Consider the following 22,009-nt stretch of genomic DNA (forward strand, 5'->3'; position numbering starts at 1 on the left):
AAAATTACAGACTGATTTCAAACCTTCCGTTTGAAAATGACTTGTTTTTAGCTTCGGACCAAGGCTGCATCTCAATACAACTCTTACTTAATCTTAGTGCTGCATTCTACACTATAGATCATAATATTCTCATAGGTCGCTGTACAAAATCACATAGGTATTCAGGGACAGGCATTAAAATGGTTTAGATCATATCTGTCTGATCGATACCATTTTGTAGATCTAAATTGAGAATTGTCTGGTGTAATGCCAGTGAAATATGGGGTCCCACAAGGGTCAGTTTTAGGACCTCTGCTGTTCTCAATATACAGTACATGCTTCCCTTAGGTAACATCATTAAAAGACATGGGATTAGTTTCCATTGTTATGCTGATGACACCCAGTTATACATCTCAACAAAACCAGACTAGACTAACTGAGTGTGTCCAGGACATAAAAGATTGAATGACCGATAACTTTCTTTTACTAAATTCAGATAAGACAGAGATGGCCCAAAAACCAGCACACAACAGCTTTCACAATTCGACAGTGAAAGACCTGGGCGTAATATTACACAGTAACGTCCTTTAAAAATTATATTTCCAATATCACAAAAACAGCCTTTTTCCACCTAAGAAATATTGCCAAGCTTAGGAACATCTTATCCGTATCTGATGCAGAAAAGCTAGTTCATGCATTCATGACCTCCAGACTGGACTATTGTAATGCATTACTAGGTGGTTGTCCTGCATCCTCAATTAACAAGCTTCAGTTAGTCCAAAATGCAGCCGCCAGGGTTCTCACTAGATCCAGAAAATATGATCATATAACACCTATATTATCATCCCTGCACTGGCTACCTGTTCAGTTTAGAATTAATTACAAAATAGTATTACTTACATACAAGGCTTTAAATGGTTTAGCTTCCACATACCTAACCAGTCTTCTGATATGCTACAATCCACCACGCTCCTTAAGATCACAAAACTTTGGACTTCTGGCAATTCCCAAGCTTTGGAATAGCCTTCCAGATAATGTTCGGGGCTCAGAAGTATCATCTCAGACACAGTTTGACAGTTTAAAAGTAGACTCAAGGTGCATCTCTTTAATCTGGAATTCATCCCATAACTTCATACTTCAGTACATCTATCCTGAATGGCAACTACGCTAATTCTTTTCACCTGTTCTTTATTTATTTATTTATTTTTTACCTATTCCGAGGCATCTGGAGATTGTACCAGCTTTAGTAGACAAAGGCCAACCGTGCAAGGATCCTGAGGCATCCAGAGAAGGACCAGCTCCAGCTGGATTCTGCTTCATGATGGTTGGAGCTACACATGCTGCTCCTGTGCTCCCAGTATAATGTTATATAATTTCTATCCGTTATCACCCAAATGAGGATGGGTTCCCTAATTGAGTCTGGTTCCCCTCCAGGTTTCTTCCTATTGCCATCTCAGAAAGATTTTCCTCGTCACTGTCGCCTTCACCCTTGCTCATCAGGGACTATCTTATGATTATCTAGACACATTTTTCTCACACATACACACTTCCATAAATTGTCTTTTTATTTTTGTAAAGCTGCTTTGAGACAATGACAATTGTTCAAAGCACTATATAAATAAAATTGAATTTAATTGAATTAGTGATTTCTTTGTGCGTTTAATTCTTTTCCCGTCTATTTTCAATTAATACAGTTCAGTGGAAATCTTAAGCCACCCCTCATTTCTTCATCACTCACTCTCACTCACTTACCTTCTATACCGCTTTATCCTGTAATTAGGGTCGCGGGGACCTGGAGCCTATCCCAGGAGGCTTAGGGCACGAGACAGCGTACACCCTGGACAGGGTGCCAATCCATCGCACACTCATTCACACACTATGGGCAATTTGGGAACACCAGTCAACCTAACCTACATGTCTTTGGACTGTGGGAGGAAACCGAAGTACCAGGAGGTAACCCACCAAGCACGGGGAGAACATGCAAACTCCAGAACTCCAGAATCGAGCCTGGCTGGGAATCGAACCCGGACCCTGGAGGTGCAAGGCGACAATGCTAACCACTACACCACCATGCCGCCCCATTTCTTTATATTAAAGAATATTAAATGATGTACTTTAAATTAAAGGAAACAAATATTTTACTGTAAAAGGTTGCAAAATTCCGAAAAATATAAATAAAAAATAACTTGTTTATGTAACTACCTCAGCAGCAACCTCATTTCCCCTCTCGTCTGTTCCAACCACTCAGCATTCAGCATCACCAGTATACTAATCACAGGCCTGATCATCTGCCATCATCTGCACCTTGTTCTTACTGGTTTGTGCCTTAATTTTTTTTTTTATGTTTAAATGATTCATAGGTTACTGTGTGTCTTAACAAACAGAAAAACATTACTCTGAAACTGAAGAACTATTTCTGAAGATTAAAATAAATTACAAGAAGGTCTGGCTCATTTAAAACACAATATTAAGAAATAAAGGAGGCCTTTTAAGGCTTTTAAACCCTCTTCACATTTAGCACAGTTTTCTTCTTTTTAATACATTTCTCACATTTTCTTTGTACTTTCTTTGCAAGTCTTTTCCATTAGCCAGCTCTTGTTTATTGTATGACAGCTACTAACAAGATAAGTTTGATGGCTAAAACATGCTTTCTATCTGCATATATCCAACCATATCTTTTCCACTGGCTGCACTTGCAGCACACTTGGAGCAAAAAGTGCTATCTGGTCTCTTTCCTATACATGACCTCACAGAGGGCCACTAATGGCTATTGCTTCTGTAATTCCCAGCAGAAAGAAAGAGTAATGCCATAACGTCCACCAAGAGACCAAATACTGTATGAACACCCTATAGAAATTATAGAAATTTCCCCACTGTGGGACAAATAAAGGTATACAGTACCTTATCTTATCTATTCAAGAGTGTTATAATCTACAACATTCTCTCCCTTATCAATCCCAGTTGCACTAGCCAATCATCTGCGTCTATGAGTTCATGCATGCAGAAGTGCTCGGATAACGCTTTCCTCTAAATGTGTAAAACCGCCCCTAGTGACCTTGCATGACTGCCAGTTTAAAAGCATGCAGATGGATGGCTATGCATGCCTCAGAGGAATCACATGTTTGGCCTTACACTCCCTGCTTGGTGGTTGGCTAGAGGGTAAAAACTTGTTAAGAAAACATAAGAGAGACAAAAGTTTGCAGCAAGTTTGCAGGTATTTTAAACATAGGAGTCAATTCGTGTTAATAGACCGAACATACACTAAAGGGGACAAGGCCTAAAGTTATCTATACTGCCCTATCTTGTGTGCAAAGTCGAAGAGCCTATCCCAGAAGACTTAGGGCACTAGGCGGGGTACACCCTGGAAAGGGTTCCAGTCCATCGCAGGGCACAAACAGACACACACTATAGGCAATTTGGGAACGTAAATTAACCTAATCGAAATGTCTTTGGACTGTGGGAGAAAACCAGAGTACCAAGCACAAGGAGAACCCCCAAACTCCATAAACACAGGCCCAATATGGCAATTGAACCCGGATCCTCAAGGTGCAAGGTGACAGTGCTAACCACTAAGCCACTGTGCCACTGAAGTCTATACCATATTACATATACATATTAATGTATATTAATGTATTTTGCATATTGCTTGATTCTGTACTTGTTTATTACTTTTTATTCACTGATAAATAATGAAAATATACTGTATACACATTCATACATGTTAAGGAAGAAGAGTAAAAAGAAATATCAGGTTTTGACATGTAAATGTTGATACATTGGCAAAGACATAAATCAATTACTATTTTATATTTTTTAAGTATATATAAAGTATAAAAATATATTTACAATATACTATATACACACTCTTTACAATGTTTTTGCCTTTTTTTTCACTTTAAGACTTTTAGGACTTTAGGACACTTTTAGTAGCAACAGAAAGCAAGACAGTCATGGGTGCTGCAGTTTACAAATAGGACACCCTGTATCATGTGTTCTATTCAACACTTACTGTATAGAAGGTAGACTGAAAAAGAAATGGCTTGTTCGATGGCCTTACACCTCCAGAGTTAAAGTTTGATTTCCGTATCGGGTCTGTGTGCATGCAGTTTGAATGTTCTCCCCGTGCTTGTTGGGCTTCCTCTGGGTTCTCTGGTTTCCTTCAATAGTCCAAAGACTTAATGGAAATAAGGCTGATCTGTGTTTCCAAATTGCCCATAGTGTGTGAATGAATGTGTGAATTTGTATGTGTGTGTGCTCTAATATGGATTGGCACCCTGTCCAACTTCCTGGGACCCCCTGGATACCACAGAATAAGTGGTATAGAAAATGAGTGAATGAAAAAAAAACCCTACACACTTAAATGCAATAAGAGGAAGACATCTGAAAACAATTCTGCTGTAAATTGTTAATCTAGCAGTTGGCAGATTCAGCTTGCCAATGTGTTTCTTATCATAGCTTTACTATCCTAAGCACTAAATAGTAGTGAGACATGGTCTATATTGTCATTCAACACCTCTGTGACAGTCTCCAATATCCAAACAGATGTTAAGGAAAACTTGCACTCACTCACTCATTATCTATACCGCTTTATGCTGTGTACAGGGCCATAGGGGGCCTCGAGTCTATCCCAGGAGAATTGCAGCATTAGACAGGGGTGCCAATCCATCGAAGGGCACATGTGCACATACACACTTTGGGAAATTTGGAAACACCAATTAGAATTGAAACTGACATTCAGAATCTCTAACCAACATAGTCTTGCCCATGTTATATAGTTATATCCTTTTTAATATGTTAACACACATACATATACTGTATATAATAATAATAATAATAATAATAATAATAATAATAATAATGCATTCTATTTATAAAACACATTTGTGGACAAATCTCAAAATGCTACAAAAAGCAATTAAAAGCAAAAATAAAAAGAGTAATGTGCCCCCAATTAATATGCTTTCCTGAACAGAAAAGTTTTTAACAGTTTTTTTAAACAGTCCATAGTCTGTGGTGCTTGCAAGTTCTCAGGCAGGGCATTCCAGAACCGTGGAGTGGCTGCTGAGAAGGCTCGATCCACCATTGTGTGGAGTTTTGTCCTTGGGGAGGCAGAGACAGAAGGTATTTGTGGAGCAGAGCTGTCTTGTTGTAGATTGTGGAGTGAAGAGTTCTTTAAGATAGTATAGGGCGTTTCCATAAATGCTCTGGTGGTAAGGTAGACAGATTTTATATTTTATACGGAGGTTGATGAGAAGCCAGTGGAGTGCCCAGAGGATTGGAGTGATGTGCTCATATTTATGGGATGCTCATATCCTGGCAGCATTGTTTTGAATGTGTTGGAGCTTTTGAAGGCTTATGCTAGAGATCCCAATGAGGAGTGCGTTACAGTAATCCAGCCTGGAGGAGACAGGCATGAAAGGCAGAAAGGCATAGACCAGCCTTTCTGTGTGACAGAGGGAGGGGGAAGGGCGGAGCTTGGATAGGTTTCTCAAATGAAAGAATGCAGTTTTACAGAGATGGTGGACATGTGATTCAAATGACAAGTGGCAGGCAAACTTGACCCCCAGGTTATTGACAGAGTTGGGGAGAGTAAAGGTGAGGCCAGAAAAGGAAATACAGGTAATTGGAAGAACAGAGCTAGTGTGAAGATTGTAAAGCTTTCAACTAGAAACACTTAGGTTTTGGAATTTTGGTGCTGTTTAACTGAAGGAAGTGACAGAGAGGTCGGGTATAGAGCTGAATACCATCGGCATAGCAATGGAATGAAGCTCCATGCTTGCTATGACATGACTCAATAGGAGCATGTAGATGTTGAAGAGGGTCAGCCCACGAACTGACCCCTGTGGCACCCCACAGTTGACCATGCGGGGCCGTGATTTGGCATCCCCAAGAGCCACATACTCAGCTCTATTTTTCAGATAGGAACCAGAAAATCCAAATATATGCTGTAGATGGTCTACAAATGTGGGTCTGATGTCTGAGCACATGATTTATTATGGAAAAAAGTTGTTTTGTTTGCCGGAGTTGATATTAAATATATATTTGAGTAATATTGCAACCTGGAAATGGCAAGTGTTCTCGATAGGCCATTTTATGGACAGTTTGATTAGTCGAAAGGCACGCCCAGCTGTTTTAATTTGATGGAGTTTACTAGTAAGTAAACCATGGGGCAGATTTTGAAAAAGTGACCATGCGTGATCTAACAGTAGCATGGCCTTCAAAAATATTCTGGAGGCTATTATTGTAGTAGTCCACTAATTCACTGACTGAGGAGAATTGTGGAACAATGGATAGAATTTTTATACCAGCATTTAGATCAGAAAGATTTATGTTTTTTCAGATTGCTGAAGTGGATACAACGTTGTGTCTTGGAATTTAACCTCTATGTCACTGTGCCACCATAAAATACTTCATTAATCATAATATTATTTTAAGGTCATATAGCTCAGCACTACGATACATGTTGTATTCTCATTAGTGGCTAAGCTCATTTAATGTCCGACCCTAGAATAACACCTGACTCCAGTAAATGTCAATCATATTGTCAAGCATCATATTGTTTCTGTCACAGACAATAGAAATAATCTTAATAAAACAGCAATGCTTTCTGCTTGCTACTCTATGAAAAGCCAGAATTTGCATTTGGCAGGTCATACAGCGCTGTATGTATGTGCTGTTCACTAAACCATAAAACTGAAATTTCCAGTTGAAGTTACCAGCACGTCTGTATGCCAAGGTGAATCAGTAATAAGCCTAGAGCTACAGTATCAGTTACATTTATTAGGATTTATTTTTAAATTTATAGTAGGATTTATTTTCTACATTTCAGAATAATACTGGAAAAAATATAATTACACAGAACGTAGATGCTATGATCTTCCGAGTTGTGAGACAAAAATGCTAAGCAAAAAGAGTACTTCAAATCTGAATTGACGGCCCTTATAACCTGTTGTATAAATCACTATCATTTTGTCTGCATGTATTTTAGGTACATAGATATGTTTTTATCATAATTAAGTTAATGATGATCTGGATAATTTATAAAGTGAAACATATTAAAACATATTAATATTGATGTGGTCTTGTTGTACATCGTTCAGTAATGAAGGAAAAGGAAAGTGTGAAGTGAAACACTCAGAAGCTCAGTGCTAATGACTGAATTATTACGTTCTTGTTCTTCAGTAGTTAATGATCTTAAATGGGTTTGAAAGTATGTTAATACTGAATATTTGTTACTAATTTCGATGTTATGGCCTTGTAAATGTTTTGTAAATTGTAATACAAAAATTCAAAAATTTATGTAAGGTAGAAAATACTTACAAAAAAATAACTTTCAGTAAGTTCTTGCTCTTTTATTCATCCAAAAGTCATTATTGCAGCATTTCACTTTGCATTTATGTCTTATTCAAATTATTCTCACTCACTCATCATCTATACTGCTTTTTTCTGTATTTAAGTTTGTGGAGGCCTGGAACTTATCTCAGGAGACTTAGGGCACAAGGTGGGGTACACCCTAATCTGCAGGTCTTTGGACTATAGGAGGAAAAAAGGAGTATCCAGAGGAAACCCACCAAACACAGGGAGAACATGCAGACTCAGAGATGGGAACCTGGCTGGGAATTGAACTCGAACCCTGGAGGTGCAAGGCGACAGTGCTAACCACTACCATTTCTATTCAAATTATTTGTATGGCGCTTTTAACAATTGCCATTGTTGCAAAGCAGCTTTACACAACAAAAGAATTATAGAAGTTTGTATGAAATGTGAATGTGTACAGTATAAAGCAAAATTATAAGATTGTACCGGTTTAAAATTATTCTCATTTTAATAAATTATATATAAGAGGTTTTAGTATACTATACTATACTATGTGCTATAGTTCTTTCATTTAGTTATCATACTGATTTTATTACTTGTAATCCATTTTAGATTGATGGGAGCAAACTGGCTCACCTTTTACCATTTTACATAATTCCAGGACAGTCTGTTTAAGTTGCACTTTAGGATGGTATGTAGCTAACAATCCAAGAGAGATAGAAAGAAGTAAAAGAACAAAAACAGACAGAAGAGCAGTGTACAGGCTATTTTTCACCCATACAGTATATAGCATTGTACATGGGAAACCTTGGACATTGTTGGCTAATGTTGATGTTGAGGTTTTCTGTTCATCTTCAACCAAACTAATGTATTTCGTCAAACCTTAAATATACTTCATGCGAATAACACAGGTGTAGTGTATTTTTCTGCATGTGATGGCTAAAATATTCGATTTACCCCTCAGGGTCTATGATATGATCTTTAAGAATTGGATCATAGTCTGCCAGTACTGAAATTTGAATTGCCTTTTTGATCCAGAGTCTTTCAATATCCTAAAAAGGCTACAGAAGGACAATTTAAAATGAACATTCACACTATGATCTAGAACATTCCACAGGATCTCATTATCCAGTTTGTTCAAACTGTTTGTAATGGTCAAAGCATATTATTAAGTTACGGAACCTCCATAAATTACAGGTAGAGTGTATTTACGCCCCCTGGACCTGTCTAACCCATCATGGTGCCCCGCTTCTGGTTGGAGATCTTGTCACATGGATGCCCTCTGTGTCTCTTTGGGATGAGTCTGGTGTCTGGGGACGGTTTTACTCTACCATGAAGATGGTTCTGGCATCGACTTATGTTGACAGCTGTTTCTCTGAGGACTTGACTTGGCTGCAGTTGCTCGATAGTTCAGGACTGGAATTTCCTACAAGTCTACCTGAGCCTCCAAAAACTACCTGGACTCCATATTAACATCAATAAACATCAACTGTTATAGCTGAACTGCCTGCCACCTAACACACTGTATGATGCAGATCAAGTCCTGCTTCCTGTTTCACCCAAATGAGGATGGGTTCCCTGTTGAGTCTGGTTCCTCTCAAGGTAATTCCTATTGCCATCTCAGAGAGTTTTTCCTTGCCACTGTCGCCCTCGGCTTGCTCATCAGGGACTATCTGATCATTTTTGATTCATACACATTCACATGCCATACAAACTTAAATAATTATTTTGATTGTGTAAAGCTGATTTGCGACAATGACAATTGTTAAAAGTGCTATACAAATAAAATTTTATTGAATTTAATTTAATTTAAACATTTGCTGCAGACTTGTTGGTTGCACATCCGTGATACTAATCTCCCATTTCACCACATTCCAAAGGTGCTTGTATTGAGATCTGTGGAGGCCAACTAGTTGATTGACTGTGGAGGCCCATTTGAGTACAATGGACTCATTAACATGTTCAAGAAACCAATTATTATGTTCCCAAGTACTCTCTTACTGTATGCACAAGATTTATTTATTATTTATTTATTTATTTGAGTAAGTTGCAGCCATGTGCTGCTAATCATCAGCCCTTGATTAACTGATCATCAGCAGGTGTGCAGACCTCAATACAAGCAGATGTTTTGGGCAGATTGCATTCAGGTGTATGTTATAACACACTCCCTAGTGCAAAAGACCTAAGCAATGGTCTTAGAAAAGCAATTGTTACTGTCCATCCACTGAAGGTGGTTATAAAACCATTTCCTAACAATTTTTGGACTTCAATGTTCAACAGTGAGAAATATTATTAGTGTAAAACATTCAAGACAGTTGCCAATCTTCCTAGGAGTGGACATCCCAGCACATTCACCCCAAAGTCGGACCATGCAAATTTCAGAGAAGTACTAAAAACTAAAACAATATCCTATGGACAAATGGAACCAAAGTGGAGCTGATTGGCCTTAATGCCCAGCACCATGTTTGATGACAGCATTTAAGCAGAAACACCTCATAACCACTGTCAATCATGGCAGTGGAGGGGTGATGATTTGGGGTTGTTTTTGCAGCCACAGGACTGCAATTGTATCTGTATGCAATTGTATTCTAAAAGCAATTTTAAGGCCATTTGTGCGACAGCTAAAGCTTGGTTGAAATTGTCTTCCAACAAAACAATTGCCCAACCACACCAGTAAATCCATATCAGAATGGCTGACAAACAGAAAACAAATCAAGGCTTTGAAATGGCCTATTCAAACTCCAGACCTCAACTTAACTGACAAGCTCCGGTGGGATATTAAGAGAGCTGATCATAAGAGAATGCCCAAAAACCTTAATGCACTAAAGCAATGTTGTAAAGTAGAATGGACCAAGATTCCTCCACAACAATGTAAAATACTGAAATACAAATTCTGACCATACCCTCTAAATGTTGCACCAGAAATCGACTCATCAAACTAGGCAACATTTTTCCAATCTTCTATTGTCCAAATTTGGTGAACCCATAAGAATTGTAGCCTTTCTTGTTCTTTCCTGTTCTTACCCAGTGTAGTCATCTGTTGCTGAAGCCCAACTGATTCAAGGTTCAATATATTGTGGATTCAGAGGTGCTATTCGGCATACCTCTGTTATAATGAGATGTTATTCCAGTTACTCTTGTCAGCTCAAAACAGCCTGGCCATTCTCTTGTAACCTGTGGCATCAACACAGCATTTTTACTCAGAGAACTGCTGCTCACTGGATGGCTTCTCCTTTTCAGACCATTCTCTGTAAACCCTTGAGATGGATATCAAGGGTACCAATCAATCCCCAAGCACTCACACACCACAAGCAACTTGTAAACACAAATTTGCCTAAAGTGCATGTCTTTGGACTGTGGAAGGAAACCAGAGTACCCAGAGGAAACCCACCAAGCACTGAGATAATATGCAAACTTCAAACACCCAGACCCAAGGCAGGAATCAAACACTTAACCTTGGAGGTGCAAGGCCTCAGTAAAAACTACTATGGGGATGTGCTGTTTTCATAAGCAGAAATTACTCACTCACTTAATAATTGTCTATACTACTTTTATGATGTATACAAGATCAAAGAGGGCCTGGCCTTAGGGCAGCTGGACATACACTGACTCATATGCTCATTCACACACTATGGGCAATTTGGGAACAACAATCAAAGGATAATTGGTACTGTATGAAGTACTATATGCACTATGATGAAGACATATACTGTACAGTACATATTGAGTGTGTATGCAGGTACAATTAAATGTTCTGATCTCAAAGAGTAAGAGAAAGAGTTTTCATTTTTCTAGAGCAATCACTACTGGAAAGAAATTATTAACAACCAAGTGGAGCAAATCATAGAAATACATTCCTTAGATGGACACAAAAGGTCAAAGCAAACTACATGCATGATCTCTATCTATGCTGTACACATCAAGATCTGCACATCTGCTAAACATATGAGGTCTAATACAGTCTGGAAGAAGATTCCACAAGATTCCTTATTTTATTTACCATACTGAGTAGATTAAACATATTTTACTGATTTTTATTTTTTGATTATTGAGAGAAACTATCAGCTAGACTCAACAATCCACCATTGCGGTTTATTGCAAAAAAAAAATAATAATAAAAAATAAAAACAGTCTACTGGACAAAATCATACTAAACGTGAACCACAGGAAATACCTGCAGTCAGTTCACATTGCTAGAAACCAATTAATCATTTTTTCTTTATTCATCCTCCTTCCTTTTTTTTTTTTTTTTTTTTTGTCTACACCAAACCAAATTTGGTTCTAAGCTCTATTATTGTTCACTTGTAAAAAAAAAAAAATAATAATAATAATAATAAAAGGTTAGCAACAATTAAGTTTGGTGCCCTTAAGATGGTCATAAAACTGGTTTACAGTCCTGTCTTGTAACAGTCTTTAAAGAACAACAATGCCGAAAAGTATGTATGTCTGTATGTATTGTTCAGCATTTAACCTTATTTACCTAAAAAAATTATCTCACATCTCAAGAGAAGATTTCACAAGAAAGAATTGATTTGTGAACGTGGCTGTAGTTGAATGCGACCACACATGTCTGTGAGTAGATGCTTATGAGAGAGCACTGACAAAAAGGGGTGGAAAATTAGGGTGGTCAGCATTCTTCTTATTTGAAGCTGTGTGTGTGTGTGTGTGTGTGTGTGAGAGAGAGAGGGAGAGAGAGAGAGAGAACACAAAGTTGGGCTGGGTCTGATTGCTTCTGAGAGCAGGAAAAGCTTCAGTCTGTCTTCATGGTGCAGCGATAAACTTGGACTCTTTTACCCTCTCTCCCCATTTTTTTTTTGTTGCACAAAAGGAGGCTCATGTCTTGGATATAGACATGATGGGTTTTGTGCATTCCAGGATCTTCTTATTTCTGGCTTTATCACTGGCACAAGTACTGTTTGTGAAATGCCAAGACGGAAACAGTGGTAAGTCGAACTAAACAAAAAGATAGAAGTGATAAAGTGCTGATATAATTAACTTGTTTAATTATTGTATCTTAAGACCTTGTATGGAAAGGCAAGTGATGGTATGAATTAGCATGTAATAACGTTTAACTCCACATAAGGAGCTAATTTCTTGGATGCTTCCCATCACGGAATTGTCTTAGAATGAGTCATAAATGACTCTGTAAAATAGATGAACAAATTGTTCACAGTTGTTTTTTTATCAATCTTTGAAACTGTGTTGGATTTCTATGTTTGCACGATGGTTTCTCTGTGAGAGATGGCTTGGGATCTTCTTGTGCAAGTTGAAACTGATCATGAGAGTGAGGCTTTCGCTAAATCCCCTAATGCTGATTTAATTGTGAATAATTATCCTCAAACAGTTGTTTTATGTTCTTCTATTCATTCATCAGTCATGCTGTGGCAGTGTACGAGAAACATGTGATTTGAAATAGAAACAATGCAATCTACAGTCTGTTGGATTCTTTACTGCTCTTTTTGCGCCTTTTTTCTCCCCACTTCAAGGTCCCTATTGCCCCAGAACACTCCCCTCACATCTGCACAATGTATTATCAGGGCTGTGAAACTCATCCTAGATGACCACAGATTACTTTCTTTACTAAATTCAACAAATGGCACCCCAAAGAATAAAATGATGAGTTGGAGTGTATGTGCTAATTAGGATAAATATGATGATACTTATGGACCTCAGTCTTACTCTGAAGTAAGACTTTTTTTTTTTTTTTACTCTGGGGCAGATGTGGTGAGGGAGGTGCAGGAAGAGAACAAGCAGGGGTAGGGAAGAAAGAAAGAACTGAGGGGGGAAAAAAACACAAGTCTGGGCCCAGAACACCTGAGCACTATTATTTCAGTCACGCTGAGCGTTTTAGCAGATGTGAAACATATGATGTCACTTTTTCCCCTTTGCTGATGTCACTCAGTCAACGTTTTTTAATTAAATTTTTTTTGTAAACAAAGGCCTAAATTTCGCGTCTTAATGAAGATGACATGGTATCTGTACGGACGTGCACGGACAGTGAAAATGAATGTTATTTTATTACAAGTTGTAGTTTGAATCGGATATCAAATATTGTACAAAATGCGCCACCTGGTGGTGAATAACCATAACAGGGGGCCTGTTCGAGAGATGCCAGTAAAGTCAGAATACTCTAGCCACAGCTTCATAGCAAGTCATAAAAATAAAATTAGAAACATGATTTTGTTCTTGGATTTAGAAGTTCCTTTGGAGTTGGACAGTTTTACATTTGGCAATGTGATGCGATCAGGTCTATAAACAGTAGATGAAACAAGACCAGACTAGTCTTTATGTCTGTGGTGATCTTAAGTTCATTTAATAGCTCATTTTGAGTACCTGGCTGCCTCGCCATGTGATGTCAAATTTGTTAGACAGGTGTTTTTCTCGCTGTCAACTTAATTCCCCTTTAAACCCCAAACTGTTCCTCCTTTTATTAGCACAGCACTCAGCATAATAACTATGTTCTAAGTCTTGTGTCACTTAAGAATCCCAATTTTAGGTTAGCAGAACATTTTTTATGAGTATTAGGGTTCCATAAACGTTGTTCATTTTATCTCTTACGATTTCTGGGTGTTCTGAGAAGGTTTTTTTTGTAATGTTTGTAAAATGTTTATACAATGTTGCTCATCTTTAACATTGATTTTTAACACTGACATGCTAAGTGGGATTGTAATAACATCACTAAAACCTTTTTTTTTTTTTTCAGTCAGATAGCATCTAATATTTAAGCATTTTATGGTAAGAAAGTCCTGAACCAGTCTTGGGACACCAAAATCAATTTTGGAATTCTGATGCTTATTAAGGGTCTTTGGACTTGATATGACTCAACAAAAGCATGCTGTTTTATGTGGTTTTGAAAACTTTGTTAATGTTAAGTATGGAAACAGATAAGAGGCATTACACATAATGCTAGTCAGCACAAGATTTAATAAGTTTTAGGACAAATGTAAACTGAGTCTTTGTATGGAAAATGGTGGATAAGAATCAAGTATGATTGCATGCTAGAACTGAAAAAATGACTACCCAGGGAAAGTAAAGTATTGACCACAGCTGCCGTTGAGCTTTTGGACCACAACAGTAACATTTATGTGTTTTGAAGAAAAAATAAATTACAGTTAAAATGTGGTTGTGGGAATCTGGGTTCTTTATAAATGCTCAAAATGTTTTTTTGTGGATGAGGCGTAGGAGGACCAGGAACAAGCTACATAATTATAAATTTATAGCCATTTTCTAAGACATTCAACCAAAAAGCTTAATAAGGAACAATTATGCAGATTTTCCCCCCATACGTGCCATTTACACTCACTTTTCACACACTATTCATGCATTACAATTTGGATTCCAGACTTCGTTATACTTAGTCATACCGTGATGTCTGGAAATCATTCCATCTCATGTTGACTGAATTGGAAATCTGAGATCTGATTGCTTTCAAGAAACTTGTACAGCTGAAAAAGTGCCATGATACATTTGTTAATGTGAAACAAACATAGAGCTGTTTGATGCTTTGAATACTTGCTTAGGAGCCCAACAGTGGTTAGCTGGCAGCATAGATCCTTAACTGCTAAACAAATGTTGCTACTCCCACACCAAGGACATTTAAAGGGGCCATCCATCCATTCACCTACCTAGGAACCACTGTAGTCCAAGCAGGGGCCGTGAAGGCCTATGGTGACCACTGTATTTATGTCCATTTTGTATGACTGTGGCTAAACCACTGGTCAAGATTCACATGCAGAGTCACACACTACCGGGAATTTGAGAATGCCAATAAGCTTAATCTGCATGTCTTTGGACTGTGGGAGGATACTGGAGAACCTGGGGGAAGCCCACTGGGAGAACTTTATGCATACAGACCGAACGCTGGAATTCATAGAGATGCAAGGCGACAGTGCTAACTACTAAGACAATTTGGCGCCTAAAGTGTCTCTAGTGTGTGTGTACAAACATAAAAACATAAAAAGAAACATTCTCTGCTATTGTCCTATTTCCATTTTTTTTTTGGACAGGGTTTTAAACAAGCCAATTGGATTTTCACAAAAATGTGACCTCATATAAGTAGACATCATCACTCGCGTATGCTATGCTCTACCATTCTCCTTTTGGGGCAGGGTTCAGCGGTAGCTCATTTACTGTCCATTAGACACTAAAACGGCATGATACCGGCGTGTTACCTTGTTAATGAAATAGTATAACAAATGCCCTTTAAAATAAATCATTTAAAGGTTTTTTTCTAGTGAAGTTGTTCTGTTTTTAATTATAGGAAAAACCTTAAGGACAGACACAAACACTCATTCCAAACAATACCATCTTTAGTGTTGAATTTACTTTGTTCGTGTGAAAGGCTCCGTCACCCATCTTTTAATCGCAAAATCACAAAGTCTGTCTTATACTAATACTACACAAGTTGTGTAAAATTTGCCATCGTTTTAACCATCTTTAAACTGTATACATAAAAGATCAAATTCTTAATTTCATCACATTTTTTTAAATCTCCAAAATTTGTTGCAGTCATTGTTACTTTAGAAAAAAAGGCTGTTTTCTAGCATTGCTCAGCTTTCAAGAATAAGAACTCTGCAACCAAGTCTGCAACAATGTGCTGATGGAAAACATGTGCTGCATTTTTGTGCGATGACTTGATGACTTGCCTCCTTTGCTTCTACCAGAAGAAAAAGCTCTCCATATTGGAAGGCTAATCTTCAGCTCAGCCTGAACTGAAAAAGCCTTCATGTGTAATCCACAGTATCTATCCAAACCTACTGCGATACCCCTCGAAGTTTGAATGGCATGGATGATAGATGTTGATCCTGTTCATGAGGCCACTCTGTGGGAACAATTTTTTAAGTAAATAAAAAGCAGAGCAGGGGGATAACTTCCAGATGTTTGACTGGTTCCTTTGGCAGTCATTAGAAAACAAACGATAGCTACCCAAACTGTATTTGGGACGAAGTTATAATGCTGATGTTAGACACACTGTGTCAGAGAACAACTGGAGTTAGGAGAGCATGAAAAACACTAGCATGTAGTGGTATAGTTAGCTGGGGGAAAAAGGTGGAAATCATTGCAAGCAAACAAAACAGCTTTTACAAATAAGCCAAAAAGCAATCCTTTCCCCCTCCTATTTGTAGACATCGAAGGAAGCGATATGTATCAGATTATTCACAGTGCAACCATTTGGGAATGTAATGTGCAAAAACAGATGGCGAGCAAGCCTTTGCCGAGCATGTAAAGGTGGGCAAAAGGCAATGGGGGCGTTAAGCCCCCTTTAGATTCACAAGCTTTGTGTGTTTACACAGCTGTTTCCATTTGTCTGAAGATCATGTGGACTTGTCTCATTGACTAGATAAACTACATCTAACTGTCTTTTAATCCTCCGAATCACCACCAAACATTCTTTAATGGATCATTCTTTGCTACACATACCCTGAATGAAGACACCAAGGACTGAAGCGCCATCCTCAGGAAGAGTATCGCAGCGCATTAAGAAATCATCATTACTGAGATAACCATAGTTCTGGGACTACAAGCATGAAACCGAACTTTGCATTAGCTAGCAATTTTTATGTTAGCAGAGCTGTAAATAAATGGCATGGTTTTTAAATTTTGAGGTTTATAAGACATATAAATGTTCTTATGATGTTAATGGACAACACTCTTAAGCTATGGGCAGAATACTTCTAATTATCCTATTATAATCTTTATGTAACAACTGTTATAGTAAAAATACAGTTCACTTCTGAATAAATATTGAAGTCCATCCATCTACTGTAGGAACCTCTGTAGTGCAACTAGGGACTATGGAGGCCAATGTTGATTACCATTGCATTTATTCCCATTTCTACGACCATAATGAGACCTCTGGTCAACAGTCATACATGCTTTCGAAAACTGTGCAATTTGGGAATATCAATTAACCTTATCTGCATTGTCTTGTGTCTGTGGGAGGAAACCGGATTACCTGAAGGAAACCCAACAAGCACAGGGAGAACATGCAAACTCCATGCATGCAAATCGCAAGGTGGGAATCGAACCAAGACTGTAGGGGTGCAAAGCAACAGTGCTAACAAATATTAAAGCACAGCTTCAAATTCTTTTCAAGTTAAGCAAAAAGAAGTTAATTTACTTAAATGAAAAAAAAGTAAACAAGCATGACTGCTTTTGATCACATATGGGATTTGGTTACTTGTGGTAAATTATATTTCTTTCTCATGGCATCCAGGAACATATGAAAAGAGAGTAAGCTTTATACCTTATCTTTAAAATATTACCTAGCATGATAATAACTATGATGATACTAATGTAATATATTGTAAATGACAAAAGTTTTACTGGAAACAACTCATGTAAAGTATAGTTTAAATCACTGTATTAAGTTACTTTACACCTCTTGTTGTGTAAATACTCTAATAAGATCGCTATTAAGATGTAGCCAATATAAGCTTAAATGATTTCTAGCATTGGATAAAAGTTAAAGTCTATGTCCAATTCTCTAAATTAAGTACAATACTTACTGAAAAAATTTGTCATCCACTTTGCTAGCTTTAGTATTTTAACTAAGGAAAGTGATGTAAAAATGTGCTAGCTGCATTAGCATGTTTTATGAGTCAGCAGAGCTGGCATTGCTTCTTATTGCCTTGTGCAAATTCCTGTACTTGGTCATTTCGTGTTCTGGAGCGTGTTTAAGGAATGAGGTTCATTTCCGCTGCTTGCGTGGACATGGGATGTAACTAGCAATCATCTCAATCCCTCATATCCAGCTCTGAGGATGGAGTAAATTTTCCTATAGCAGAGCTTCCAACATGATTCAGCATTTGTGGAAACTTACTGTTGACTTTGCTGTTCAGAGATGTAGGCTAGCTTTGCATCAAGATTGAAAATTGTCCCATTACTATTATATTATAAACAATAATTAGCATAAAAGAAGCTAGCATTACCAAGTACAATGTCTCTTTTTTAGTTCATCCTGAAATGACTAACGAATTGCAGGGAAAGTAGCTGGAGTATACAAAATAAGAGTAAGGAAGGGTAGTACCAAGAAATCACTCACAGCTGATTATTCCCATTGGTATTCTTCATCATTTCTAGCTAGTTCTCTCCAAGGGTCAGTTCAAGAATCCAGTGTTCTTGATGTGGGTGTACAAGGTTATACTAACATAACAAAGGTTAAATCATGAAACCAAAAGCACTAAAAGGTAAATAGCCTTCATAAATTAGCCATTTGAGATTATATACCGAACTCTGAACTTAATATACTGAAGGACCTTTTAGGATCCAGACAAAGAGTGAAGAACAAAAATTGACCTTATTACATATACAGTACACATGTATATCTCCCTATGTACATCATTTATAAGGTTTCCTTTTAATAAATTAGGGTTTACGTAATTTTAAAAAAAATTGTTTCATATTTTTCAAAAAGCACCCTTAACTTCACTGATGATGTCATTCAAAATGTCACATGGACCATCACTATCCAAAGTTCATATAAATATAGCAGATGACCACAAAGTACATATGTTAGGGATTTTACAGTGTGGTTTTGGTTCCTGTGGATTTCATGGGTATATACGTAGGTGGCTGTGAATGGTTTACTTTTGCAGATGAGGTTTTTTCTCTTTTACATTAAGTATCTGTTACAACATGCACTAAAGTTTATGTAATGAGCAAAACATCTGAATATTAGATCAGGTTTTCGGTTCAAACCCCAGGACCACCAAGTTGCCACTGTTAGGTCCTTGAGCGAGGCCCTTAACCCTCAACTGCTGATATGTGGAATGAAATAAATGTGAGTCATTCTGGATAAGGGTGTCTGTCAAACCCGTAAATGTAAAATAATGCATTTATTATTTAACATTTATGTGGGGTCATGGAATGTACAGGGTTGCTTTCTAAATTTCTTTATTACTAAAAAAGTAATTCCCTAAATTTTCTTTACAATATAATCTGTTGGTTGTTTAATATGTTAAACATGCCCTAAATAAACATAAATAAATAAATAAAAAAAACAGGCAAGAACACAAAAGAGGTTATTGTTTTATTAACTATAACAGCATGTCCACTTTAATCTCCATAAACAAGGAATTTCTATTCAATTCATAACAGTTTTAATTGTTTATAGATACATTATGTTGGCCAGGGTGCGAGATTAGGCAAACAGGGGTGGGAGACGGGCCATGATTCATACCTTTTAACACTTAGCCTTGTGGTCTTGAATCCCTTCCATTCCTTGTATCCCCCTGGTTACATATAGCATTGTGTAACATTCCTAAAATAAGTTAGTTGCTTACATTTTAGCAGCTTTGAACAGTTTTATCCTCAACAGTATCTAGTTTTTATTGTTTTGCTTCTAAAAGTACAATGCTAATAATAATAATAATAATAATAATAATAATAATAATAATAATAATATTATATAACTCTGTAGTGACTGCAAAATGCTATGTTCTTAATTTTTCTGCATCTTAAAACGTACAGCTAACAGTAACGGGATTACACTGACTGACTGACTAAAACTGCTTAATAAAACATCCCGTACAAAGGAATTAAGATTTATACATTCTAACTATTTGTTTGGTACATGTAAATGTTTACCGTGTTTCTATAGAAATGAAAGTTTATTAGAATGAAACCATTAATATAAACTCGAATTAAACCATGCTGTGGCTTTAGATTCTAGTTATATAGCAGGTTATAACATTTTAAAAGCAGTCCTACCGAAGGTTCTGGATTTAGTGACACTGTTTAGCTCCCTAAAATTGTTGGTGTACATTTACTTTCTGTTTACAATAATGGATCAGCGTCCTTGCATTGTTTAACTGACTAAGTAAAGTGTTTTAGATTAGCATCATACCGAGCTAATTTTTAGTACTAAATTCTCCTCTTAACGACTTTAAATTGATATAACTGTAAATGAAACAAGCTAGGTGTTAAATCCCACACTGGATAAAAGTTACACTGAAAGTCTGACAAAAGCTTCAACATTGCAGTTGGAAATGTGGTAAATGAAGTCATCTGAACACTAATACACACTGTGCTTTTTGGAACGGTAACGAGACTGTGTTGCAAATCATGGACCCATCTCCAGTCCCTCTGCGCCAGACCGGTTTATGTGGAAACGTCTGCATGGTTCAGTAAGTTTTGGGCCAAGGCAGGTTTGATGGTGTTACCGTATGGAAAATAGCACTGCGCTGCCATGTGTTTTGGCTAGAGGCTTCTATAGTCCAATAAAATACTTGTCTTGTATTTAAGTTGTAAATTACATTTAAATCAAGTAACACATGTTGTCTTGTTATTAATTTGCCTTTTGTTTTTTTGGGTGAAAGTCAAGAACATGTTTTTGATCAATACAATCTTTAAATAGAAATCAAGAAAGGAATCCAAAAAACTAAGGCCTGTGTATTAAAGTCTGGTTTTGGGTTAAAACGGAAATGAAGCCATGTGGTGTATTATTCATGCTTATAAGGCTTAATGGCTTTTATAGAAAATCCATTTTAAATGAAATGCATATATGCTTCTAAGCTGACATGGCCAGCCAGCCTACGCTTGTGGTACACTTAACCATATTTATTTATTTATTTATTTTGCCTTTTTAAAACTAGTGCAGTTAATAATAATAATAATAATAATAATAATAATAATAATAATTATTATTATTATTATTATTATTATTATGGAATGATGTTTGAATGATCCATGTTTTTTTTTTGTTGCTGGTTTTCTTTATCTATTTAATTATAGGCCTTAATTGTTCGGTTTTTATTTATAGGTTTATGACTATGAGGGACATAAACAAAAACCTCATCTAAAAAAATCTGACTTTTTGTTAAAGGAGGAGATTTGTCACTTTGTTAGTGAGTTTGTTTTCATGTTATCTGCCCTGCAGGAAGTTGCCCTTAGACCGGTATTTCCTGTGGCTAGAGAAATGTTTAATGTCTGAGACTGAACAGGGATAAATTGCTGTGTGGTTTTTTCCTTTCATAGTGCAAGGTGATAAAAATGTAGTTTAACTAAATTGGACACTGCACAAAATTAATACAAGCTTACATTATTAATTCTCATCAGGAATGACGATACTTTGTTTGTAAGATATTAAGAGAGTCACTTTTTGTAAATAAATAGTTCTCACTAAAAAAAACTTTGTCAAAAGTAATCAAGTCACTGATATTGTTCTTGTTCAACCACTCTTATTCAGCTACTGCATCATAGCAATCTGCTTTATGCGTATAATTAATAATCAAGTGTAAAACATAGCAGATGTCCACTAAGACTACATCGTGGACACAATGTCCTTTACTTATAATGGACATTTATGTTTTTAAACTATGTTGTTGTTCACAAATAAAATAAAATAAATAAGCAAATAAATAATAATGATGATGTGAAGTTAGAGGTAATCCCTTCCATCCGGAATAAGCTTCTCACACAACACAGCGCCAAAGCAGCTGCTCATGACTATTAGGAAAAGTATGCATAAGCTTAAAAGAACAGTGTGTTGCCAGATCAGGAAAACAATCAAGCATGATCCATGAGCAGCACTTTTTTTAAACATATTTTCAAACATTGTTTCCATGCACGATGGACTATGCTTACTCGTTTGACGAATTATTGGAAGCATTAAGGTTTTTTCATTTGGTCACATCTCCAAATCTTAGTATATCTTAGAATATCTATCTTAGTATTTTTCCCTCTTTCCAGATTGCAACATTTGTTCAGAAAC

At 36.9% G+C, this 22,009-nt stretch overlaps 1 protein-coding gene across 2 annotated transcripts in view; it reads left to right on the top strand.

Annotated features, from left to right (window-relative positions):
- Window positions 1–11,983: 11,983 nt before the first annotated feature.
- col5a2a (collagen, type V, alpha 2a) overlaps window positions 11,984–22,009 on the top strand; it is a 40,304-nt gene continuing 30,278 nt past the window's right edge. For both annotated transcript variants that reach the window (XM_053496814.1, XM_053496815.1), the window contains exon 1: window positions 11,984–12,239. In XM_053496814.1, coding sequence (XP_053352789.1) covers window positions 12,149–12,239 — 91 coding nt within the window. In that variant the 5' untranslated portion in view covers window positions 11,984–12,148. The remainder of the gene's footprint in view (window positions 12,240–22,009) is intronic.

This window comes from Clarias gariepinus, chromosome 5 (genome assembly GCF_024256425.1).
Source record: "Clarias gariepinus isolate MV-2021 ecotype Netherlands chromosome 5, CGAR_prim_01v2, whole genome shotgun sequence".
Taxonomy (NCBI): Eukaryota; Metazoa; Chordata; class Actinopteri; order Siluriformes; family Clariidae; genus Clarias; species Clarias gariepinus.